Genomic DNA, 26,822 nt, shown 5'->3' with positions numbered 1-26,822 from the left:
GTGTTGTGATTACAGGTGTGAGCCACCATGCCCAGTCTACAAATAATTTTAAAAAGCAAAAAGTCTTAGTATTTCTATGACACTGACAACTGCTGTGAAGGTCTGAGATTACCAAACCCTAAGTTATTCCTTCTTAGCCTTTTGCCTTCTGGGCACTGCCCTTTATGACTGGAATTTAGTTGAGTGTCGATAAGTGAACTGACGTAACTACCAGAAAGATCCTACACACACTCCTTCAAGAAGTGGGGCTACTTTGAAGTGCCATTATGGAACTCACTTTCATTCATGTGCTATAAGGAAGAAGGTAGTCAATTAGCCCTAAAAAATCACAAATTCAAGAGATAAAACTTACTGTACTCATTGCGCTCTTTGGTGCCAACCTACAGAAAAGGAAGTGATCTATACCAAGGTTTGCAGGGAAGACAAATGTTCTCAACCTTTCATGCCGTCTGGTTACTCATCTGGCTTGCAAAAGAATTTGGATCCGGACAGATTTCCAGTATTTTCAAGTCCTGAAAAACAAAGATACTGATTTGATAAATGCTGCCACTTATATCACTGAAACAAAGCTCAGCTCGATAATGTACTGGTCCTTTCTGTCCCTAGGTTCTTTGCTGAATATGTTACGCAATGACATCCTTAATTCTATATTCATCTTAGGAAGCAAGCATTCTTGTTGCATATAAGACTTCCTGATCCCAAAGTCTGCAAGTGTAATTATTATGCTACCTCCTTTCTGGCTCCTGCCATCTTGGCAAGGTACTGTGCTAACGCCTGGGAAGAGGTGCAAGTCAGGACTGCCACACACGACCACACCAACTCCTCAGTAACCGTAACCGGAAGGGAAGGGACAGAGCTTCTGAGGCCAAACAGAGCTCAGAGCCTCAGGCTCTTCCCACAATTTCATGGTTGCCGTCTACAGTTGAGGAGACAAGAGCCACTCACTCTAAAGCACGCTGTGTGTCCAGCTGAGACTTCTGTCGCTGGGACCAGGTGAACGGTGAACCAGGAGACTGTGGACTAGGCAGCCAAGTAGAAGCTCTGCGTAAAGGCAGAGAAATCACCAGATGCAGAGGTTGACAGGCCCTTGGATTTCACTGAGAAGTGAGGCTGAACACGGCAAACTCAGTGTCAGCAATGCAATGGGTAATGGAGCCACAAGCCCTGAGCACAGGACAAGGCTGAGGGACTAAGAGACAGCCAAAGCAAGGACAAGACCCTTGTGGTCACCCACTGCTGAGTGCTAGCGGCTTAGATTAAGGAGAGTGCTTCTCAAGCAGGAGCCTATATCAGGCTCCCCCACAGAGGGCTTGTTAAGCCCAGGCTGCTAGGCCCTCCAATTTACACGTCTTAACAAGTTCCCAGGTGCTGCTGTTCCAGAGACCACACCATGGTACATACTGAAGTAGCATAATGGGATGGAGTTGCAAAGCAGACACCGGTGAAAGGGATCCAGGTGGCGGAAACAACAGGAACGCTCTTCATATCCACCCTCTGTGCATCCCCAGTGCTGCTGCCGTGTCATCCTTCTCTGCACCATTACCATGCCTGCTCATGCTGGGTCTCCTGTCCCTGGGTGCCCATCTACCCTACTGCCAGGCCATCTTTCCAAAACATTTGCCACAGCAACTTTCCCTGGCTCCTTATCAAGACCTAACTCCTAAGCATGGTGTGTGGAGCCAGGCTGGCACTGCAATTAGGGCATATCTCTTGAGCCAGGCAACTGGGATTGAAATCCAAGCACCGGCTGGGTGCGGTGGCTCACACCTGTAATCCCAGCACTCTGGGAGGCTGAGGCGGGTGGATTACCCGAGGCCAGGAGTTTGAGACTAGCCTGGCCAACATGGTGAAACCCCATCTCTACTAAAAAATACAAAAAATTAGCCGAGAGTGGTGGTGGATGCCTCTAATTCCAGCTACTCTTGAATTAGGCAGAAGAATCTCTTGAACCCGGGAGGTGGAGGAGCTGAGATCATAGCATTACACTCCAGCCTGGGCAACGAGAGCGAAACTCCAAACTCCATCTAAAAAAAATCCAGGCACCTGAACCCCAACCTGTGACCTTGGGGCATGGTACTGAACTTCTCTGTGCCCCATTTCTTGTCTATAGAACAGAACTGCACCTACCTCAATGGTGTGTGAGGATTCCAGAAGTTATTAGAAGAGAGTGTTGGGAGCAGTGCAGACACACTGTAAAGGCTCAGGGTCTGTGGGTTGACACATACCCATCACCATACTCAGCCCCACAGCACAGGCTGGTAGTCTCTCCAAATCCACCTTCCCAGTGCCCAGCTCCAACCTTCTGCTCAAGCCCTAAAACGCTGTGTGATATCACATCCCACTGTTTTGTTTTGTTTTTTTTGAGACAGAGTCTCACTCTGTTGCCCAGGTTGGAGTGAGTGCAGTGGTGCAATCTTGGCTCACTGCAACCTCCACCTCCCAGGTTCAAGTGATTCTCCTGCCTCAGCCTCCCAGGTAGATGGGATTACAGGCGTGTGCCACCACACCCAGCTCATTTTTCTACTTTTAGTAGAGAGGGGGTTTCACCAGGTTGGTCAGGCTGGTCTCGAACTTCTGACCTCAGGTGATCCACCTGCTTCAGCTTCCCAAAGCACTGGGATTACAGGCATGAGCCACCACGCCCGACCTCCCACCCAGTTTTAAGAAGGGGCTGCATACCTCCCTGCCTCATTCATAGTGGGGATGTAGAAATGTAGAAATGCAGAGTGAATGGAGACCTTAGGGGTCATGGGAAAGAAGCCCTCACCAACTACAAAGGGTTCTGGATCATGTAGGTGAGAGTCCAATGGAATAAGAAAACTAACAACAGCTGAGATGTGCCTTCTATGCATCTGCACAAGGCACTGTGCTTCCTAAATACTACCACATGTGTTCCTCGTATCACCCGGTAAGGAAATAGGCACTGTTATGGTCCCCATTTACACATGAAGCAGCTAAGGATTAAAGTTAAGTAATTTGCCCAAAGTCGTCCACACCTAGTAAACAGAGCCTAGACTTAAACCAGGGCAGTCTGACCCCAAAACCCGCACCCTCAAATAGGTATGTTAGTGCCAGAATCAAATACATCAATTCTAGAAACTAGCTGGCACACTGATGGTGATTTTTCAGATATCTCAAATTTAGTGTGTTCCAAAAGGAACTCATGCCTCCTCCTTCCGCCAACATACACTCCATTTCAGGAAAGGGCCCCACCATCCTCCAGCCTCTCGTCCAGGATGCTCTCACTTACACAAATGCTACGAGGACAGGGCTCTATTTACTTTGTACCTAGCTAAGACCTTACACAAAGCGGATGCTCACATTTATTGAAGGAATAAATGAGGGTAAGAGTGGGGTGCTGATGGCACCCCCGCCACTAAGAAAAGAGGAGCTGGAGTAGAGAAGTGGTCATTCCTGACTGGGGATGGTCAAGACAGCCAGATGCTAGGGATTCCTAAAGTTCCAAGGTGAAAGGAGAAACAACTCATGACAAGGTTATCTAGCTTCTTACCCTGCAAGAGTGATATCACAAAACCCAATGAGGGAAGGGAGAATAGAAACAGGAGCTGAGCGCAGTTTTAGAAAAGTGGGGTGTGAGATACCCAGGGAGAAAGGGCCAAAGGTAGTCGGAAACTCAAGAGTGAGAACTGGGACGGACGTAGAGATTTCAGAATGTGTGAAAACTTGGGGAGGCAGGTAGATAGAATCTGTAAAAGAGAATTTAAAAGAAACAAAGCTAGGAGAACCTGGAGCTGTCACTTAGACAAAACCTCCTTCTTCAAGGAGGAAGAAGCAGTGAACAGCTGCAATGCACAGGCTGGGGAACCAGAAGGCAGCCAGTGAGCTCAGATACGGAAGTGGCACACTGGTGACCTAAGCAAGTGGAAGCAGCAGCAAAGGAGCTGCAGTCCCAGCCTAACTGCACTGAGGATCAAGCTGGGCTGTCTAGAGGAAGCGGCACTGAATGGGGCCTATACAGTGACAGGAGATGTTAGTCAAGAAACAATGTATGTGGGTGGGGTGGGCAGAAGGGAAGAGGGATGTCCCAGACAAGCACTGTGTGGAGGCGGGGAGAGAACTGAGGACAACAAAGGTGCCAAAGAGAACAGATGGGAGACTGAACAAGTCAGACTGTAGACCAAGGAGGAGATTCAGGGTAGACCAGGCGTGAAGAAAGCTGTGAGGCTCAGGGGTAGTGACAGAGTATAGGACAGAGAAGTGGCTGACAGGGTGGAAGCTGGGAGGGCTTCGGGGCTTTCTTCATTCTCATAGATTTATTATTTAAGGTCTACGTAATTATTCTCTTATTCTTAGAGGATCCCCCCCACATAAAGCTATTATAAGTACTTCAGATATTGACCCCCCCACTCTAGCAGGAGTGTGACATTTAATTATGTATATTTATGGTATATATGTATATGATGTGCAGATGTTCCTTGACTTACAATGAGGCTAACTCCCAATAAATCTTAAGTTGAAAAATCCTAAATAAAACACTGTAAGTCGGCCAGGCGCAGTGGCTCATGCCTTATAATCCCAGCACTTTGGGAGGCCGAGGCGGGCGGATCATAAGGTCAGGAGATAGAGACCATCCTGGCTAACACGGTGAAACCAGGTCTCTACTAAAAATACAAAAAATTAGCCGGGCGTGGTGGCAGGCGCCTGTAGTCCCAGCTACTCGGGAGGCTGAGGCAGGAGAATGGCGTGAACCTGGGAGGCGGAGACTGCAGTGAGCTGAGATGGCGCCACTGCACTCCAGCCTGGGTGAGAGTGCGAGACTCTGTCTCAAAACAAAACAAAAAACAAAAAACCCCACTGTAGGTCAGAGACTGTGTATTCATATGTGCATGTGTCTCTATCATATATAAAAGAGTCTGCTAATTGACAGAGACAGACTGTCAGGCGGGCAGGAAACAGGAAGAGGGTTAGACTGGAACCAAATTCTATGACCGTATCTCATTATCACTGTATTCTTATGAGCAAAGAGTGAGTCAGCGGAAAAGGGGCAGTGGGGAGCACACCAGAACCAGAATGATGCTGTAACTCTGCAGCCAGTCCATGGGGAGATGCTCTAATGAGAAGCTCTTCTGTTTAGCCCAGCCCTACATCAGGTACACAGAACCCTCAAATCCTGCCTGGGAGGCGGGTCTGATACAATTACCCACTGAAAACAAGAGAGCTGGGCCGGGCATGGTGGTTCACGCCTGTAATCCCAGCACTTCGGGAGGCCAAAATGGGCGGATCACCTGAGGTCAGGAGTTCAAGACCAGCTTGACCAATATGGGGAAACCTACTCCCTACTAAAAACACAAAAATTAGGTGGGTGTGGTGGTGGGCGCCTGTAATCCCAGCTACTCGGGAGGCCGAGGCAGGAGAATCGCTTGAGCCCAGGAGGCGGAGGTTACAGTGAGCTGAGATTGCGCCATTGCACTCCAGCCTGGGCGACGAGTGAAACTCAGTCTCAAATTAAATAAATAAAAACACATAATTTTTTTTTTTTGAGACAGTCTTGTTCTGTCACCCAGGCTAGAGTGCAGTGGTGTGATCTTGGCTGACTGCAGCCTCTACCTCTCAGGTTCAAGCAATTCTCGTGCCTCAGCCTCCCAACTAGCTGGGATTACAGGAACCCACCACCATGCCCAGCTAATTTTTATATTTTTAGTAGAGATGGGGTTTTGCCATGTTGGCCAGGATGGTTTCCAACTCCTGACCTCAAGTGATCCGCCCACCTGGACTTCCCAAAGTGCTGGGATTATAGGAGAGAGCCACTGCACCTGGTCACAAACATCTCTTAAACGGAACGTTGATACCCTCAGTCATATCAATAACCACACCTTAATACTCAAAAGAAACACGAGCCTCTTGCTCATTATACAAATGAGGGTATGTGGTAAGTGGTCAGCAATGATGTGGCTGGCCAATAAGCCCTACAGCCTTGGACAAAATACTTGCCCTCTGTGCCTCAGTGTCCTCATCTTTAACTGAGTAGAACGCCTCATCTCTGTGGAACCAGCGGCCGCTGAATGAAACACCCAGTATGGTTCCTAGCACCCAGAAGGCAACGCTATCAGCTAATTCGCTAACTATTCACAGGTGCCTAGTCTGGGTAAGGCACTGCTCCAGGGGCTAGGAACGGAATGGGAAACAGCAACAAAACACCACCCAAGGAGCATATATCCTAGCTGGACAGATGATCGACACATTAAGTAATACACAGATCAGTATCAGTGTCAGAAGGGCTGGAGAAAACGTCTCTTCTTACAGGTATGAGTGCTATTCAATAAAGGCAAAACAAACCTTCACCCCAGGAGGAACTGGAACCAATGTTTCCGGCTCTTAGCAAGGGCTTTATTCATTTCCAGAAGAGACTTGGCAGGATGTAGCTAATCACAACGGCTTAAGACTTAGAGGAGGACTCAGAGGAGGTTGAAGAAAGCCGGCACAGAGCCAACGACAGGCAGTTCTTACCCAGAGTTATTTATTCCTAAGGCTCAGGGGCCTCGAACATTGGCCTCCCCTGAAGGTTTGCAGGGACAAGAGGAATGAATTTGATCAAAGCAGAAAGCAGCAGACTATGCTCAGAGAGGCAACGAGGCAGGTTCAGATGCTAAGTAACCAGGTCTTCCATAAAATTATCTTATGGCCCTGATTAAGCTGCCACCAGCGATCAGGCTACCACCCAAATCCCCAGGGTCCTGCAAGGAGCAAAGGGCTTTCACATCTTTCAGCCAAGATGGCCTAGGCTTTGGAGCCTCATGCAAAAACAACATAATTTCTGGAGGCCAGGAGAAAGGGTAAGATCATGAAGGAAATCTAAGGATCCACTCCTCCAGAGGCCGACGGGCAGGTGTACTTCAGATGCTAGAGGCCGTCAACATCCTCAACACTTCCCCAGGGCCCACAGTCAGCACAGGAGGCAGGCTTGCCAAGCTACCTGGCGTTAATGGCCACTGAGTACAGAGCCTGCCAGAGAAGACCATCTAGCAGCTTAGCTGCCTCTACTGTATCCAGAATCCAGGGTTGGTTGGGCTATAGAGATGGTTGTGAGACGCTCACAAATCTGATTATTTGACCCATACCCGGTGGGAGCAGCTGAGCAGTGCCCCACAATGGGAATTCTCTTAAGGGCACACCAGAGGCGGCCTCATCGCAAACAGCCCTGTCTCCGGCTCCAGGCTCCTCACAGAGCCATGTTCTTCCATCCTTAGTCAGATGCATCTGTGGACTAAGGAGCAATACAAGCTGTCACCAAAGGGCTAGCCAAACCCAGCTCTTTAGGGCCTGCATCTTGGTGGAGAAATCCAGCATCCAGAAGCCCTAATCTAGACCCTCTTCAACGCTCAACATTTTACCTAGAAAGTAAACTAACAAGTCAGTGTCCCAGTCTGGGCAACAAGGGGAAACCCCGTCTCTACAAAAAAATACAAAAACTTAGCCAAGCACAGTGATGTGCGACTCTAGTCCCAGCTACTTGGGAGGCTGAGGTGGGAGGCTCACTTGAGAGTGGGAGGTTGAAGCTGCAGTGAGCCATGACCGCGCCACTGCACTCCTGCCTTGGTGAGAGTGAGACCCTGTCTTAAAAACGACAAAAACGGCCGGGCGCGGTGGCTCAAGCCTGTAATCCTAGCACTTTGGGAGGCCGAGGCGGGCGGATCACGAGGTCAGCAGATCGAGACCATCCTGGCTAGCACGGTGAAACCCCGTCTCTACTAAAAATACAAAAAACTAGCCGGGCGAGGTGGTGGGCGCCTGTAGTCCCAGCTACTCGGGAGGCTGAGGCAGGAGAATGGCGTAAACCCGGGAGGCGGAGCTTGCAGTGAGCCGAGATCGCGCCACTGCACTCTAGCCTGGGTGACAGAGCAAGACTCCGTCCCCCCAAAAAAAAAAAAAAAAGACAAAAACGCCGGGCGCGGTGGCTCACGCCTGTAATCCCAGCACTCTGGGAGGCCGAGGCAGGCGGATCACGAGGTCAGGAGATCGAAACCATCCTGGCTAACACAGTGAAACCCCGTCTCTACTAAAAATACAAAAAATTAGCCGGGCGTGGTGGCGGGAGCCTGTAGTTCCAGCTACTCGGGAGGCTGAGGCAAGAGAACGGCGTGAACATGGGAGGCGGAGCCTGCAGTGTACCGAGACTGTGCCACTGCACTCCAGTCTGGGCGACAGAGCAAGACTCTGTCTCCAAAAAATAAAAATAAAAACAAAACAAAAACACACATGCAAGTCAAAAAATCACTGGCTCCTAGTGAAGATAAACAGGCACACACAACAGGAATGCTCTGAAGGTGACAGAAGGCAGAAGGGAGGAGGAGGAGGAGGAGGTTCAAGGAAGTTAAAAGCGCCACAAGGTAATGCAAAGAATCACCAGGCTCTAAAATATCCAAGAATATTGCAAGTGCTCCCAAATAATCACAAGCATTGCCTACAGAACATAGGCCAAAGTCTTCATATCATATAGCCAACCTCCCCCGCAACTCGTCCTCACTTTTCTGGGTTCATTTGCAGTTACAGACATGTGTTCTTTAAAAAAATAAACAAATAAAGCATCTTGCTATGCAAAAACCCACCATTTGTGAGGAAAAATGGAATTAGGGGCACAACACTAAAAAATTTTGTCAGTGACCCACAATCACAAAACAATCTAGTGAAAATGGTAGTAAAGTTCTACACATGTTAAATGGTTAAGAAATACAAGAAACTGTGATACTTTACCTTGAAAAAGGCCTGAAGCTTGCTCTGTGGAAGTGGGGCCTCAGACGGTTTACAGCTTGTGAGTTATTGAGAAGTGGAGACAAAGAGAGTGAGTGCTGTAACATCAGATGTACACAAATGTGGCTGACATACAACAAGTCAACTGAGGTGACTGATCTATGTTGAAGGTGTGTATATTACATGGCTTGGTTCAGCTGGCCTCAACTTTTCACGATCACCTAACATTTCTCACAGATGACACTGTGTACAGCAAACTCTCAAGTGGTTCTCTAATACAGCAGCCTCACTGGAACAAACTCATGTTTCCAAACAAACACTTCAAGCAGAACTGTACTTTACTCCAGGTATCCTGGAAGTCAGTTCAAAGTACCTGACTTTGGAACTCAAAGAAGGTCTGAAGTTGGCCAGGTTGGTCCCACCACTCCCACCCCGCTTTGGGGGAATTTCTGCTCATTCTTCAAGGCCTACCTCAAAGGTTGCTTCAATTTCTCTCACTCCTCCCAGTTCTGACTTAACCATTTCTTCTATACTCCCTTAAGACAAGAAACATAACTTATCAAATACTTACCAAGGTGTCCCCACCCATTAGTACAGCACTTGGCCCAAACATGTAAGTAAGATTTTCTTTTTCCCCACTGAAATTGTCAAGGTCTGGGTTCACGCCTGTAATCCCAGCACTTTGGGAGGCTGAGGTGGGCAGATCACCTGAGGTTGGGAGTTTGAGACCAACCTGGCAAACGTGGTGAAACCCCGACTCTACTAAAAAAACAAAAATTAGCCAGGCATGGTGACGGGCATCTGTAATCCCTGCTACTCAGGAGGCTGAGGCAGGAGAACCCCTTGAACTCGGGAGGCAGAGGTTGCAGTGAGCCGAGATTGCACCATTGCACTCCAGCCTGGGTGACAGAGTGAGACTCTGTTTCAAAATAAAAAAAAAAAGAATGAAATTAGCAAACTCTAGGGCCAGGAATGGAAGCTCATGCCTGTAATCCCAGCACTTTGGGAGGCCGAGGAAGGACTTGAGCCTAGAACTCCTGGGCTCAAAAAAAAAAAAAAAAAAAAAAAAAAACACCTAGCAGGGTGCGGTGGCACGCGCCTGTAGTCCCAGTTACTCAGGAGGCTAAGATAGGAGGATCGCTTGTGCCCAGGGAGGTCGAGGCTAAAGTGAGTTATGACTGTGCTACTGCACTCCAGCCTGGGCAAGACCCTGTCAGTCCGAACACCAACCCCCAGCAAAAGTTATCAAGCTGATCACATGCTTGAAAGAGATGGCAGATATCTTGAATACATGGCAGTGTTTTTGAAAAAGAAAAAAATAATTTCAGAGATGGGGGAAATGAAGCCTTTACACTGCAAGTCACAATTAGGAAACAAACGGAGCCTTAAAAGCGGGACTGGAGCCAGTGCAGCGGTGTGCACCTGTATTAGTCCGTTTTCACACTGCTGATAAAGACATACTTGAGACTGGTCAACTTACAAAAGAGGTTTAATGAACTTAACAGTTCCACATGGCTGGGGAAGCCTCACAATCATGGTGGAAGGCAAGGAGGAGCAAGTCACATCGTATGTGGATGGTGGCAGGCAAAAAGCTTGTGAAGGGAAACTCCCCCTTACAAAACTATCAGATCTCGTGAGACTTATTCACCATCACTAGAACAACATGGAAAAGACCTGCCCCCACGATTCAATAATCTCCCACCAGGTCCCTCCCACATGTGGAAATTCAAGATGAGATCTGGGTGGGGACACAGCCAAACCATACCATTCCACTCCTGGCCCCTCCCAAATCTTATGTCCTCACATTTCAAAACCAATCATGCCTTTCCAAAGTCCCAAGGTCTTAACTCATTTCAACATTAACTCAAAAGTCCAAAGTCTCATCTGAGACAAGGCAAGTCCCTTCCACCTATGAGCCTGTAAATCAAAAGCAATTTAGTTACTTCTTAGATACAACGGGGGTGCAGGCATTGGGTCATTCCAAATGGGAGAAATTGGCCAAAACAAAGAGGCTACAGGCCCCATGCAAGTCCGAAATCCAGCAGAGCAGTCCAAATCTCAAAGCTCCAAAATAATCTCCTTTGACTCCATGTCTCACAACCAGTCATGCTGATCCAAGAGGTGAGTTCCCAAGGTCTTCAGCAGCTCCACCCCTGTGGCTTTGCAGGGTACAGCCTCCCTCCCGGCTGTTTTCATGGGGTGGTGTTGAGTGTCTGCAGCTTTTCCAGGTGCACAGTGCAAGCTGTCAGTGGATCTATCATTCTGGGGTCTGGAGGACAGTGGCTCCCTTCTCACAGTTCAAACAGGTGGTGCTCCAGTAGGGACTCTGTGTAGGGGCTCCAACCCCACATTTCCCTGCTGCACTGCCCTAGCAGAGGTTCTCCATGAGGGCCCCACCCCTGCAGCAAACTTCTGCCTGGGCATCCAGGTGTTTCCATGCATCCTCTGAAAACTAGGTGGAGGTTCCCAAACCCTGATTCTTGACTTCGGTGCACTCGCAGGCTCAACACCATGTGGAAGCTGCCAGGGTTTGGGGCCTGTACCCTCTGAAGCCACGGCCTGAGTTCTACTCTATGATGGCCCCTTTCAGCCACAGCTGGGGCAGCTGGAACGCAGGACACTAGGTCACTAGGCTGCACACAGCAGAGGAACCCTAGGCCCGGCCCAGGAAACCATATTTTCCTCCTGGGCATCTGGGCCCATGATAGGAGGGGCTGCCATGAAGACCTCTGACATGCCCCGGCAACACTTTCCCCCACTGTCCTGGGGATTAACATTTGGCTCCTTGTTACTTATGCAAATCTCTGCAGCTGGCTTTAATTTCTCCTCAGAAAATGGAATTTTATTTTCTAGCACACTGTCGGGCTGCAAATTTTCCAAACTTTTATGCTCTGCTTCCCTTATAAAACTGATTGCCTTTAACAGTAGTCATCTCTTGAATGCTTTGCTGCTTAGAAATCTATTCTACCAGATACCCTACATCATCTCTCCCAAGTCCAAAGTTCCACAAATCTCTAGGGCAGGGGCAAAATGCTGCTAGTCTCTTTGCTGAAACATAACAAGAGTCGCCCTTGCTCCAGTTCCCAACAAGTTCCTCATCTCCATCTGAGACCAGCTCAGCCTGGATTTCATTGTCCATATCCTTACCAACATTTTGGTCAAAGCCATTCAACAAGTTTCTAGGGAGTTCCAAACGGTCCCACATTTTCCTGTCTTCTTCTGAGCCCTCCAAACTGTTCCAACCCCTGCCCGATACCCAGTTCCAAAGCTGTTTCCACATTTTCGGGTATCTTTTCAGCAGCATCACACTCTCCTGGTACCAAGTTACTATATACTAGTCTGTTTTCACAATGCTAATGAACCCAGGAGGTGGAGGTTACAGTGAGCAAGATCACGCCACTGCACTCCAGCTTGGACAACAGAGTAAGACTTCGTCTCAAAAAAAAAGAAAAAGAGATCTGATGCTTTTATAAGGGGCAGTTTCCCTACACAAGGTCTCTTTGCCTGCTGCCATCCATGTAAGACATGACTTGCTCCTCCTTGCCTTCCGCCATGATTGTGAGGCCTCCCCGGCCATTTGGAACTAGCTTTTGTAGACCTCTTGCTTTTGTAAATTGCCCAGTATCAGGTAAGTCTCTTGAGATTTACTCACCATCATGAGAACAGCATAGGAAAGACCTGCCCCCAAGATTCAGTCGCCTCCCACTGGGTCCCTCCCACAACACGTGGGAATTCAATATGAGATCTGGGTGGGGACACAGCCAAACCACATCAGCACCTGTATTCCCACCTACTTAGGAGACTGAGACAAGAGGATCACTTTAGCTTAGAAGTTTGAGGCTGTAGGCTGGGCACAGTGGCTCATGCTTATAATCCCAGCACTTAGGGAGGCAGAGGTGGGCATATCACCTGAAGTCAGGAGTTCAAGACCAGGCGGGCCAACATAGTGAAACCCTGTCTCTACTAAAAACACAAAAATGAGCCAGGTGTGGTTGTGCCCACCTGTAATCGCAGCTACTCGGGAGGTTGAGACAGGCAAACCACTTGAACCCAGGAGGTGGAGGTTGAAGTGAGTTGAGACTGTGCCACTGCACCACTCCAGCCTGGGTGACAGAGCAAGATTCTGTCTTAAAAAGAAAAAAATAGCAAGTTTTAGGCTGTACTGTGCTATATAACTGCACCTGCAAATAGCCACTGCACTCCTGCCTGGGAAACATAGGAAGACAACCTTCTTTTTTTTTTTTTTGAGACGGAGTCTTGCTCTGTCGCCCGAACTGGAGTGCAGTGGCCGGATCTCAGCTCACTGCAAGCTCCGCCTCCCGGGTTCACGCCATTCTCCTGCCTCAGCCTCCGGAGTAGCTGGGACTACAGGCGCCTGCCATCTCGCCCGGCTAGTTTTTTGTTTTTTTAGTAGAGACGGGGTTTCGCCGTGTTAGCCAGGATGGTCTCGATCTCCTGACCTCGTGATCCGCCCGTCTCGGCCTCCCAAAGTGCTGGGATTACAGGCTTGAGCCACCGCGCCCGGCCGACAACCTTCTTTAAAAAAAAAAAAAAAAAAGAAAAGAAAAGGGCCAGATGTGGTGGCTCACACCTGTGATTCCAGCACTTTGGGAGGCCCAGGTGGGTGGATCATAAGGTCAGGAGTTCAAGACCAGGCTGGCCAACATGGTGAAACCCTGTCTCTACTAAAAATACAAAAAAATTAGCCAGGCGTGGTGGTGCGTGCCTGTAATCCCAGCTATTTGGGAGGCTGAGGCAGGAGAATTGCTTGAACCTGCGAGGTGGAGGTTGCACTGCTGAGATCGTGCCACTGCACTCCAGCCTGGGTGACAGAGTGAGACTGTCTCAAAAACAAAAACAAAAACCAAACGAAACAAAAAAACACAGATGATCGTGATGGGAGAATAGGAGAGAACATTTCTATCTGAGGCATTTTCAACTTTTCAACTTGCAAGAGTAGGAGGCCAGAACCAACACTGGAAGACATCAAGAAGGTACTTAGAAAGGAAGCAAATTGGCCGGGCGCGGTGGCTCAAGCCTGTAATCCCAGCACGTTGGGAGGCCGAGACGGGCGGATCACGAGGTCAGGAGATCGAGACCATCCTGGCTAACACGGCGAAACCCCGTCTCTACTAAAAAATACAAAAAACTAGCCGGGCGAGGTGGTGGGTGCCTGTAGTCCCAGCTACTGGGGAGGCTGAGGCAGGAGAATGGCGTGAACCCGGGAGGCGGAGCTTGCAGTGAGCTGAGGAGATCCGGCCACTGCACTCCAGCCTGGGCGACAGAACGAGACTCCGTCTCAAAAAAAAAAAAAAAAAAAAAAAAAGAAAGGAAGCCAATTTTAGCGCAGGTAACACAGAATTCTGCCATATTTAGCAGCAGAATTTAGCAGTCGTTTGGCTGAAGTAAGAGGTGAGGTGCAGCAGACAGGGGAATGCCTAGGCCCCAGGACAACTTCCCCTAGCTGGTGAGAGGAGAAAACTTAGGAACAATAACTTTGAGGAATACAATACAGTCACTGAGAATCAATAACGTTTCTTGAGGGTATTTATCAGACTCCTCCGGGATGAAAGCAAAAATAAAGATACTATTAAGTTTTGTTTTTACTATTTGAAGTTTCTAGAAACATTGGCCATGTGCTTTCCCACCACACAAAAAAAGCACATGACATAACAAAGCCTAACAAAAGAACAAAGGTAGGAGTCAGGGGTTAAGTTGCAAGCTCTGCTTACTAACTGTGTGACCTTGGGCAAGTGACCCTGATCTCCCTGTGCCTCAGGAAGAGTAAAATGGGGCTAACTACAGCAACTACCTTAGAGGGTGGTTCTGTAAGATAGTGAGAAGTAGGGAATCACTCAACCATAGATATTAATCACGAATCAGGAGTCTGAGACCAGCCTGGGCAATATGGCAAGACTCAGTCTACAAAAATTTGTTAAAAATTAGCCAGGTGTGGGCCAGGCGAGGTGGCTTACGAGGTCAGGAGATCGAGACCATCCTGGCTAACATAGTGAAACCCCGTCTCTCCTAAAAATACAAAAAATTAGCCGGGCATGGTGGCAGGTGCCTGTAGTCACAGCTACTTGGGAGGCTGAGGCAGGAGAATGGTGTGAACCCGGGAGGCGGAGCTTGCAGTGAGCCGAGATCCTGCCACTGCACTCCAACCTGGGCGGCAGAGCGAGTCTCTGTCTCAAAAAATAAATTAGCCAGGTGTAGTGGCATGCGCCTATAGTCCCAGCTACTTGGGAGGCTGAGGTGAGTTATGATTGCACCAACGCACTCCAACTGGGTCAACAGGGAGAGATTCTCTTAAAAAATAAATTAAAAACGCTAATGATCATTTGAGTCTTCATAAAGTTGTAATCTTTTTGCTGGTGAAGGGTCTTGCCCTGATGATGGCTGCTGACGGATCAGGGCGGTGGCTGATGAAGGTTGGGGCAGCTGTGACAATTTCCTTTTCTTGTTTTTTGAAATGGAGTTTTGCTCTTGTTGCCCAGGCTGGAGTGCAATGGTGCGATCTTGGCTCATCGCAACCTCTGCCTCCCTGGTTCAAGCAATTCTCCTGCCTCAGCCTCCTGAGTAGCTGGGATTACAGGCATGCACCACCAAGCCCAGCTAATTTTTTTGTACTTTTAGTCGAGATGGGGTTTCTCCATGTTAGCCAGGCTGGTTTGGAACTCCCAACCTCAGGTGATCTGCCTGCCTCGGCCTCCTAAAGTGCTGGGATTACAGACGTGAGCCACCGTACTGGGTCAATTGTGACAATTCCTTAAAATGAAGTTTGCTGCATCAGTTGTCTCTTCCTTTCATGAAAGATTTCTCTGTAGCATGCAATGCTGTGTGATAGTATTTCACCCACAATGGAACTTCTTTCAAAATTGGAGTCGATTCTCTCAAACCCTGCCACTGCTTTATTAACTAAGTTTATAAAATATTCTAAATCCTTTGTTATAATTTCAGCAATGTTCACTGCACCTTCAGCAGTAAATTCCACCTCAAGAGACCACTTTCTCTGCCTGTCCACAGGAAGCAACTCTCGATCTGCTCAAGTTTTATTATAAAATTGCAGCAATTCAATCACATCTTCAGCTTCTGCTTTTTTTTCATTTTTTTTTTTGAGACGGAGTCTCGTTCTGTCAACCAGGCTGGATGGAGTAGCAATGGCATGATTTCGGCTCGCTGCAACCTCCACCTCCTGGGTTCAAGCGATTCTACCGTCTTGCCCGGCTCTTTTATTTTTTTGAGACAGAGTCTCACTCTGTTGTCCACGCTGCAGTGCAGTGGCCCGATCTTGGCTCACTGCAACCTCTGCTTCCTGGGTCCAAGCAATTCTCCTGCCTCAGCCTCTGAAGTAGCTGGGATTACTACGCAGTAATAATCCTACCACCACACCCAGCTAATTTTTGTATTTTTAGTAGAGACAAAGTTTCACCATGTTGGCCAGGCTGGTCTGGAACTCCTGACCTCAAGTGATCTCAAGTCTGCCTCGGCCTCCCAAAGTGCTGGGATTACAGGCATGAGCCACCAGGACCAGCCTTCAGGCTCTACTTTTTTTTTTTTTGAGACGGAGTCTCGCTCTGTCGCCCGGGCTGGAATGCAGTGGCCGGATCTCAGCTCACTGCAAGCTCCGCCTCCCGGGTTTACACCATTCTCCTGCCTCAGCCTCCCGAGTAGCTGGGACTACAGGCGCCCGCCACCTCGCCCGGCTAGATTTTTTTTGTATTTTTTTAGTAGAGACGGGGTTTCACCGTGTTAGCCAGGATGGTCTCGATCTCCTGACCTCGTGATCCGCCCGTCTCGGCCTCCCAAAGTGCTGGGATTACAGGCTTGAGCCACCGCGCCCGGCCCAGGCTCTACTTCTAATTCTAGTTCTCTTGCTATTTCTACCACATCTACAATTACTTTTTCCACTGAAGTCTAGAACCCCTCAAAGTCATCCATGAGGGTCAGAATCAAGTTCTTGTTGTGTTAATCGATTTTTTTTTTTTGAGACACAGTCTCTCTGTTTCCAAGACTGGAGTGCAGTGGCGCCATTTCGGCTCACTGCAAGCTCCGCCTCCCGGGTTTACGCCATTCTCCTGCCTCAGCCTCCCGAGTAGCTGGGACTACAGGCATCCGCCACCTCGCTCGGCTAGATTTTTGTATTTTTTAGTAGAGACGGGGTTTCACCGTGTTAGCCAGGATGGTCTCGATCTCCCGATCTCGTGATCCGCCCGTCTCGGCCTCCCAAAGTGCTGGGATTACAGGCTTGAGCCACCGCGCCCGGCCTTTTCTCTTTTTTTTAAAGACAGAATCTCACTGTCGCCCAGGCTGTAGTGCAGAGGCGCAATCTCAGCTCACTGCAGCCTCTACCTCCTGAGCCCAAGCGATTCTCCTACCTCAGGCTCCCAGGTAGCTGGGACTACAGGAGTGTGCCACCATACCTGGCTAATTTTTGTATTTTCTTGGTAGAGATGGGGTTTCACCATGTTGGGAAGGCTGGTCTCGAACTCCTGACCTCAGTGATCTGCCCACCCCAGCTTCCCAAAGTGCTGGGATTACAGGCGTGAGCCACTGTGACCTACTGATGCTGATATTTTGACCTCCCATGAATTACAAATATATATGTGTGTATATATATATATATATATTTTTTTTTTTTTTTTTTCTTTTTTGAGATGAAGTCTCGCTCTGTTGCCCAGGCTGGAGTGCAATGGTGCGATCTCGCCTCACTGCAAGATCCTCTTTCTGGGTTCACACCATTCTCCTGCCTCAGCCTCTCGAGTAGCTGGGACTACAGGTTCCCACTGACACGCCCGGCTAATTTTTTGTATTTTTAGTAGAAATGGGGTTTCACCGTGTTAGCCAGGATGGTCTCGATCTCCTGACCCTGTGATCCACCACATCTGGTGACAAATATTCTTAATCGTATCTAGAATAGTGTATCCTTTCAGGAGGTTTTTAACTTACATTGTTGAGACTCATCAGAGGAATCACAATCTATGTAGCTATAGCCTTACAAAACGCATTTCTTTCCCCCCGTCCTGCCCCCCCACCTTTCTTTTTTAAGAAATTGGCAGTGGAGGGGGTGGTCTCACTATGCTGCCCAGGCTGGTCTCTAACTCCTGAGCTCAAGCGATCCACCTGCTTTGGCCTCCCAAAGCGCTGTGAGTACAGGCATGAGCCAACGTGCTCAGCCCCAAAATGCATTTCTTTTTTTTTTTTTTGAGACGGAGTCTCGCTCTGTCGCCCAGGCTGGAGTGCAGTGGCCAGATCTCAGCTCACTGCAAGCTCCGCCTCTCGGGTTTACGCCATTCTCCTGCCTCAGCCTCCCGAGTAGCTAGGACTACAGGCACCCGCCACCTCGCCCGCCTAGTTTTTTGTATTTTGTATTTTTTATTTATTTATTTTTTTTTTTTTGAGGCGGAGTCTCGCTCTGTCGCCCGGACTGGAGTGCAGTGGCCAGATCTCAGCTCACTGCAAGCTCCGCCTCCCGGGTTCCCGCCATTCTCCTGCCTCAGCCTCCCGAGTAGCTGGGACTACAGGCGCCCGCCGCCTCGCCCGGCTAGTTTTTTTTTTTTTGTATTTTTAGTAGAGATGGGGTTTCACCGTGTTCGCCAGGATGGTCTCGATTTCCTGACCTCGTGATCCGCCCGTCTCAGCCTCCCAAAGTGCTGGGATTACAGGCTTGAGCCACCGCGCCCGGCTTTTTGTATTTTTTAGTAGAGACGGGGTTTCACTGTGTTAGCCAGGATGGTCTCGATCTCCTGACCTCGTGATCCGCCCGTCTCGGCCTCCCAAAGTGCTGGGATTACAGGCTTGAGCCACCGTGCCCGGCCCCAAAATGCATTTCTTAAGTAAGATTTGAGAGTTGAAATTACTCTTTGATCCATGGGCTGCAGAACAGATGTTAACATTAATCTCATTCATCTCCATGAGACTTCTTTGGTGACTAAGCACATTCTCAGTGAGCAGTAATATTTTGAAAGAAATCTTTTTTTTCTGAGCTGTAGATCTCAATACTGGGCTTAAAATATTCAGTAAAACATACTGTAAACAGATATGCTACTATACAGGCTTTCTTGTTTCACTGATCAGCACACAGTAGATTTCTGCATAATTCTTAAGGGCCCTAGGATTTTCAGAATGGTAAATGAGCACTGGTTACAATTTAGTCAAGGGCCACATTAGCCCCTAACAAGAGAATCAGCCTGTCCTTTGAAGCCAGGCATTGACCTTTCTCTGGCTATGAAAGTCCTAGATAGTATTTTTTTTCCATATAAGGCTGTTTCATTTACATTGAAAGTCTGTTGTTCAGTGTGGCCACCTTCATGAATTATTTTAGCTATATATTCTGCATAACTTGCTGCAGCTTCTACATCAATGCTTACTGCCTCAACCTTACACTTTCACATTACAGAGGCGGCTTCTTTCCTTAAACCTCATGAACCAACCTCCCCCAGTTTCAAACTTTTCTTCTGCAGCTTCCTCACCTTTCTCACTCTTCACAGAACTGAAGAGAGTTAGGGCCTTGCTCTGGATTAGGCTTTCGCTTAAGGGAATGTCACGGATGGTTTGATCTTCTATCCAGACCACTAAAACTTTCTCCCTATCAGCAATAAGGCTGTTTGGCTAATCATTCATGCGTTCACTGGGGTAGCATTTTAATTTCAAGAACTCTTCCTCTGCATTCACTACTTGACCAACTGTCGTTCGGCACAAGAGGCCTAGCTTTTGGCCTATCTCAACTTTTGATATGCCTTTCTCACTAAGGTTAATCATTTCTTAACTTGATTTAAAGTAAGAGAGATTCAACTGACTGCTCCTTTTGTCTGGACACTGTAGGGTCACTGACTGGCCTAATTTCAATATTGTGTCTCAAGGAATAGAGAGGCCTGAGAAGACAGACTGGGAACTGCCAATCAGTGGAACTGTTAGTACACACCCAACTTTTACCAATTAAGTTCACCATCTTATATTAGTGTTATTCATGGTAACCCAAAACACTGACCACAGCTCACCATAACAGATGCAATAATGAAAAGGTTTGGGGCTGGGCATGGTGGTTCATGCCTGTAATCCCAACACTTTGGAAGGCCAAGGCAGGCGGATCACTTGAGGTCAGGAGTTCGAGATCAGCCTGGCCAACATGGTGAAACCCCGTCTCCACTAAAAATACAAAAATTAGCTGGGTGAGGTAGTACAGTGCCTGTCATTCCAGCTACTCCAGAGGCTGAGGCAGGAGAATCACTTGAGCCCAGGTGGCAGAGGTTACAGTGAGGCCGAGAACACCCCATTGCACTCCATCCTGGGTGACTGAGATTCCATCTCAAAAAAAAAAAAAAAAAAAAAAAGAGTTTGAAATATTGTGAATTACCAAAACTTGACACAAGAGACACAAAGTGAGCACATGCTGTTGGAAAAATGGCTGGCACTTACAGACTTGCTCAACGAATACTTGCTATAAACCTTCACCTTGCAAAAAAGGCAGTATTTGCAAAACACAATAAAATGAGGTATCTCTTATTCCCTCCATCCTCACCCAGCTACAGGAAGGCCAGCACCACGACTGTTTACTGCTGTATTACAAGCGGAAAGTTTGGCATACAGAACACCTCAAAAATATGCTACTTCGATCTTGAGGAGAGTGAAATATCTTACTCATTTTATGTACAAAGCACAGACGTGCATATATTCTATAAAAAGAAATAGTTTACGTATGGCATTAAGATTTCATGAAGATTAGAAAAACAATGTTTACAAAAGATCCTTACAAAGGTAATAACTTAAGATCAATAAACGACGTATTAAAGTAAGATTTTTGGAAGCTCAAATTCAGGCAATACAAAAGCCAGCAATACAGCTTGCTACTCAAATGTCCCTATTTCACCTCAAACTCACAGTAAAACTGAACCCAATGTATCCTTGTCCATTAACAAGTAAAACACCAAGAAAGTCACAAAATATTCCCTTCAATGTCTCTTTTACTGTCAGCGGTCCCAAAACTCCTGCTCACCGAATTCAAAAGCCTAATCCTGTAGTTAGGACTTAACCTCATCTGCTGCCAAATAGCCGGCTTTGTGACCTTGGGCAGACCACCTCACTTTTCTGGACCTCAGTCTCCCCAACCACTTGGACAGTCTAAGCCAGGTTCCAGAGCTGAGACCCTACGTCTGGCTCAAGAACTTGGTGCAGAAACAGAACGAAGGTTATTAAGACTGTGAACGTCTATGGGAACCGACAAGTGAAAGACAAAAGCTGAAAGCCCTACCCAAACTGCTTGCCCAAGCTCTATCCTCTTCCCTGTTTCCTCGATGGATCAAAGGGAAAAGCGGTGTTTACGGGCAACTCTGTTTCGGGTCCTGAGAATCTTCATACACCAGTCTACAGGCGCGCCAGAGGGTGAAGGGCCCGAGCGGTGCAGGGCTGGGCCGCAAGCCTCACAGTCACTCCTTCCACCAACCATCACCCGGGGCCCGGAAGCGCGCCCGGAAGTCGAGGCCCTACTAACTTTTAGACTGCGACCTCGGCGCCCCGTACGGTCAGCCCCGCACCCGTACTCAGATTCTCCCGACCTACAAAAGGCCCCGCCACGCGGCCCGGGCACCCGGGCAAACTCGCAGGCCCCACGATAGCGGGGCGGCGGCGCGAACACACAAAGGAGACGTCGTCAGAGGGGAACAAAAACCCTGCCCAGGTCTCCCCACCAACAGAACACCCAGCCCGACTCTCCGAGTGACCTTGGGGGCGTTCCTGCCCCTCCCAGAGCCTCAGTTTCCCTTCCTAGGCTATGGACTAAGCCCCATGGCCGCGGCCCGCCAGGGTGAGCCGAGACCCAGACGCAGGCCTCTTAACTTCTGTTGTCCGCGCCAAGCCGGGCTAGGTGCGCCCGCGCGGAAGGCGGCGCGAGCGGCCAGAGCTGGCTCAAGGTCCCGGGCTGCGGAGTCTCGGCCGGGTGGAGCCGCGCGGGCCAAGGCCTCTGTAGGCCGCGAAGCCGCCTAAACCTCGCATTTTGCACAGGCCCTGACTTGCCGCTGCTTTCCCGCAAAGCCCAGCCTAACCTGGAGCTAGTTGGGTCCGCAGGCGCCGCCGCCGTCGCACTCGAGAGAAGAAGCTCCTTCTCCAGCCGCCCAGGAGAGCCCCTCGAGAAAGATGCCGCCGTCTCAACAGCAACCCACTTCCGCTTCGGAGGCCTCGACTCCGCCCCCCGTCTTGTCCCCATTGGCCGCCCGCCTACCCTACTTCCGCGGTTGGCCGGGTAAGGACAAATTTTTAAATCCTATTGGATAAGAAAACCATCTGTTACCACTTTAAAGCGCGCCTCTTTCCGCCCCCGCCCACAATCGAGCGCCCTAATTCGCACCTTCCGGCAAGAGACGGCGCGGGCGCGGCCCCGCCCGCAAGGCATTGCGGGAGTCGCGGTCTGAGGGCCGATCGGGCTCCTGTACCCGGCTGCGACTGGCTGCTACTGACTGCGCCAACGCCGCCAGGGACTACCCGCCGACTGCCTCCAGAGCCGAGCGGGCCCCAAACCTTCCCATTCCTAGTTTTCGAACCGCACATCAGCTGCCGTGCGCCTGGCTCGACGCAGCTGGCCGGAGGCGCGGAGCTGGTAGTTCCTCGCACCAGCCGTTCCGCGCCCCTCTCTTGTTTCCCCGCCTCTTAACGATGCCTTTGTGAGGAAGGTTGCTGGGCCTGGGGACTATGAGTCAGATCGGCTGGAAACCAGGCCTGGCCCTGTTTCAGCACCCCCGCGTGCCAAGCCCTGGGCCGGCGTGCGGGTCCCTGCCCCTGAGAGGAACCTGGAACTTTTGCAGGCTGGGGTGCAGACGTGTACCTAACAGACGGAGAGTGTGGAGGATTGGAGGACTCAGGGCAGCACGGCACAGGTGCATGCAGGTCCCCGGTCGGACTGGAGAATGGGTGGTGGGTTTCTTGAGCTCCAGTCCCTGAGCGGGACTTTGACGTGGGTTTAGCAACCAGGAAAAAAGCCCACCTTGTCCTTGCTGCCTGAGAATACCCAGACCTTAGTCCATGGCCAGCATCTCTGGTCCCTCGGCACCCTCAGGCAATGTGAAGGTCACCCCAAATGCCTTGGGTTGCATTGTTGCCTGTTTGTTTTGAGATGGAGTTTTGCTCTTGTCGCTCTGGCTGGAGTGCAGTGGCGCGATCTCGGCTCACTGCAACCTCCAACCTCCAACCTGGATTCTCGTGATTCTCCTGCCTCAGACTCCCGAGTAACTGGGATTAGAGGCGCCTGCCACCACACCCGGTTAATTTTCTTTGTATTTCTAGTAGAGACGGGGTTCCATCATGTTGGCCAGGCCGGTCTCGAACTCCTGACCTCAGGGGATCCACCCTCCTTGGCCTCCCAAAGTACTGGGATTACAGGTGTGAGCCACTTTGCCCGGCCACCGTACAATAAGTTTCTAACCTCGAAAATGGAGTCAAATAATGGAATGACAAGGCAGATAGAAACCAGAGCATTAACGTTTTTGTGTTGTGTTTACAAACAATATGTGTTTGCTATTTTCTGTAATTGTAAGGAAATCTGGCATGGTAGAGTATCTGATAGATAAATCTAATTCTCATGTAAAATATCTAAGAGTGTGTGTGTGTGTGTTTTTGAGACGAGGTGTCACTCTGTCACCCAGGCTGGAGTGCGGTGGCACGATCATGCCTAACTGCAGCCTCGACCCCCCCAGGTTTAGATGATCAACCCACCTTGGCTTCCCAAGTAGCTGGGACCACAGGTGTGTGCCACCACGCCTGGCTAAATTTTTTTTTTTTGTAGACACTGGCTTTTGCCATGTTGCCCAGTCTTGTCTTGAAGTCCCAGGCTCAAGCTGTCTGCTTGCCTCGACCTCCCGAAGTGCTGGGATTACAGGCACGAACCATCACACCCTGCCCTAGGTATTTGATTTGTGATAGTGATTGTAAGTTGAAAGGTGTAAGATTTTCCAAAGTTTGTGATTATAATTGGAAAAAAGAGAACTTAAAAGTTTAAGAGAAATGTAGATGTTTAATATACCTATGAGAATTATTTAAATATTAATACTTGATAAGGCAGACAACTGAAATGCTAAAAACTAAAATTAGATTCTACCTGTATAAATACAGTTGAAAATGTTTTAAGAGAATTTCAGTTCATAAATGGAGCCGTACATGATTAATCAAAATGGTGGTTAAAAATGATCAGATTTAGGCTGGGCGTGGTAGCTCTCGCCTGTAATCTTTTTTCTTTTTTTCTTTTTTTTTTTTTGAGGTGGAGTCTTGCTCTGTGGCCCAGGCTGGAGTGCAGTGGCCGGATCTCAGCTCACTGCAAGCTCCGCCTCCTGGGTTCCCGCCATTCTCCTGCCTCAGCCTCCCAAGTAGCTGGGACTACAGGCGCCCGCCACCTCGCCCGGCTAGATTTTTGTATTTTTAGTAGAGACGGGGTTTCACTGTGTTCGCCAGGATGGTCTCGATCTCCTGACCTTGTGATCCGCCCGTCTCGGCCTCCCAAAGTGCTGGGATTACAGGCTTGAGCCACCGCGCCCGGCCTTTTTTCTTTTTTTTTTGAGATGGAGTCTGTTGCCCAGGCTGCAGTGCAGTGGCATGATGTCGGCTCACTGCAAGCTCCACCTCCCAGGTTCACGCCATTCTCCTGCCTCAGCCTCCTGAGTAGCTGGGACTGCAGGCACCCGCCACCACACCCGGCTAGTTTTTTGTATTTTCGATAGAGACGGGATTTCACCGTGTTAGCCAGGATGGTTTCGATCTCCTGACCTCGTGATCCGCCCGCCTCAGCCTCCCAAAGTGCTGGGATTACAGGTGTGAGCCACCACGCCCGGCCTCGCCTGTAATCTTAACACTTTTGGAGGGTGAGGTGGGAGGATTGCTTGAGCTGAGGAGTTTATAGATGAGCCTGGGTAACATGGTAAAACCCCATCTCCAACAACAAAAAAAAAATTATCTGGGTGTGGTGGCATGTCCCTGTGGTCCCAGCTACTCAGGAGGCTGAGGCAGGAGGATTGCTTGAGCCCAGGAGGTCATGACTGCAGTGAGCTGTGATTGCATGTCAGCCTGAGTGACAGAATTAGACCCTCTCTGTCTCTCTCTCTCAAAAAAAAATCAGATTTAGAAAGAGTAATATTAGTACTTTGTATTCTACAGCCTAAGGAAAAGTTAGGGTTTTCTGTTTGTAATACATTGAACATGTGACGTTGAAAAAGTCTCTATAGCAGTTTCATGCTCAAAGGCTGCCTTCAGCCTGGGTGACATAGTGAGACCTCATCTCTACTAAAAATAAAAAATTAGCTGGGTGTGGTAGTAAGTGCATGTAGTCCCAGCTAGTAGGGAGGATGAGGCAGGAGGATCACTGGAGCCCAGGAGTTTAAAACTGTATGAGCTATCATCACGTCACTGCACGCCAGCCTCGGTGACAAAGCGAGACCCTGCCTCAAAAACAACAAACAAAAGCTGCCTTTAAGTCTTCTCCAAGCCTCACTTGCACTGAACTTGTTCTTTCACAAATAGCGCTTCCCTTGGGCCCTGAACACCTGCAGCTTGGAGAAAAGACTGGCACCTTGGTGCTCCCATAGTCCCACATGTGGAAACCAGCTGAATGCAGGTTCCTGGGCCTCACACCAGATACTGAATCTGCTTTCTTCACTATTTGCAAAGAAAGCCCCTGCCCAAGTGGGTCTCAGATGCTGTCCATAGGACCTTCTGACTAGCCTGTATTCAGGCAAAATGTCCACTTTCCCAGGCAGTCCAGCCAGGAAAGGTTCAGAGAGGGATTGTCAGCACTTGCTGGGTCATATCTCACTCTGGCTGGCCCCCTTTGGGGGAATAGCTTGATTTTCTGTAAAGAGCCTATGCAGGGAGGGGAGGCAAGGGCCCCCAGTGTGAAGGCCCTGGGCCCTTAAGGGTGTGCCCCTTAGCTATTGCTCTGGAACAAACCACCCCAAAGCTTGATACTTTGAACGACAGACATTTATTGTGTTGCTCATGAATCTACAAGACAGCGGGGTTGGGGGAGGTTCTTGTCCGTCTGCTCTCACTCTGTGCTCTCCTGCTCTAGGATGGCCTAGAGATAACAGGCTCTCCTCCACATGGTGTCTGATCCCAGCAGGCCACCCTAGTCCTGCTCACATGGGGCCTGGGCAAGGTTCCGTGGGAACTCAAAGGCCACCTGAGGCCCAGACTCAGAACTGACACATGGTTACTTCTGCTGCACCCTATTAGCCAAAGAAAGTCACTAGGCCGGACCAGATGCAAGGGCTAGGGGAAATAGACTCCACCTCTTGGTGGGAGGTGTAAAGTCACACGGCAAGGGGCAGGGATACACAGACATTTTGCCATCTATCACATAATGCCTACTGCCAGGCCACAACTTTAGGGAGTGGTCCCAGGCCTGCTCCCACCTAGGTTTGTATGAGGAGAGGCCCCAGGTGCTCTCAAGCTAGCTCTAAGCAGCTGCTCAGTCCAGGAGGGGGCAGGGGAGGACCTTGTTACCTGCCAACCAACAGTGTTGCCAATAGTACCCTCAGTTTGTTAGCTGCCACGTCTCCCCTCTGCTCCAGAGGCCAACCTCCTAGGTGAAGGGTAATTCCCTGCCTTGCCACAGTGCTTCAGGCACCCGTGCAGACCTTCCCCCACAGCAGGAACTGGCTCAGCACAAGCATGTTCAATTCAGGCCAGTGAGACTGGGGCAACTGTTCTTTGTTCCTCAGACTGGAGACTGAGCTCCTGGATCGGGCACATCGTGAAGTCTGCCACCTTTGGATTGGCATTATAAGAGCTAATAAATTTCCCTTTGAAACCCCCAGAGCTCAGAGGGGCTCTCTGGGCCAGGCATCATCAGCGTATTCTGTCAATATCAAATGAAATGGGTTTGGATCACACAACACAGGTTGTGAGCAATGTTTATTTCTTTTTTGGGGATGGCGTTTCGCTCTTGTCACCAGGCTGGAGTGCAGTGGTGCAATCTCAGCTCACTGCAACCTCCGTCTCCTGGGTTCAAGCGATTCGATTCTCTTGCATCAGCTTCCCAAGTAGCTGGGATTACAGGCACCCACCACTACGCCCAGCTAATTTTTTGTATTTTTAGTAGCGACGGGGTTTTGCCATGTTGGCCAGGCTGGTCTTAA

The 26,822-nt window shown here is 49.3% G+C and overlaps 1 protein-coding gene and 1 long non-coding RNA gene across 4 annotated transcripts in view; one reads left to right on the top strand and one right to left on the bottom strand.

Annotated features, from left to right (window-relative positions):
• Positions 1-22,037, bottom strand: part of RNF4 (ring finger protein 4) — a 46,319-nt gene extending 24,282 nt beyond the window's left edge. The window contains exons 1-3 of one of the 3 annotated variants that reach the window (XM_033213506.1): positions 21,750-21,868; positions 946-1,041; positions 353-512 (exon numbers count right to left, since the gene is read on the bottom strand). In XM_033213506.1, the coding sequence (XP_033069397.1) occupies positions 353-361 (9 nt within the window). In that variant the 5' untranslated portion in view covers positions 362-512; positions 946-1,041; positions 21,750-21,868. Of the gene's footprint in view, positions 1-352; positions 513-945; positions 1,042-21,720 lie in introns of all 3 variants that reach the window. The other 2 variants (XM_033213505.1, XM_033213504.1) reach the window with 2 other exon arrangements.
• A 5-nt stretch (positions 22,038-22,042) lies between these two features.
• Positions 22,043-26,659, top strand: LOC117085058. The gene is made up of 3 exons (XR_004437773.1): positions 22,043-22,577; positions 23,343-23,348; positions 26,378-26,659. It is a non-coding gene; the product is annotated as an uncharacterized LOC117085058 (long non-coding RNA).
• The last annotated feature ends 163 nt before the right edge of the window (positions 26,660-26,822 follow it).

Source organism: Trachypithecus francoisi, unplaced genomic scaffold (assembly GCF_009764315.1).
Source record: "Trachypithecus francoisi isolate TF-2019V2 unplaced genomic scaffold, Tfra_2.0 Lachesis_group1, whole genome shotgun sequence".
Taxonomy (NCBI): domain Eukaryota; kingdom Metazoa; phylum Chordata; class Mammalia; order Primates; family Cercopithecidae; genus Trachypithecus; species Trachypithecus francoisi.
The sequence above is the reverse complement of the archived record's forward strand: the minus strand, read 5'-3'. Positions and strand labels throughout refer to the sequence as shown.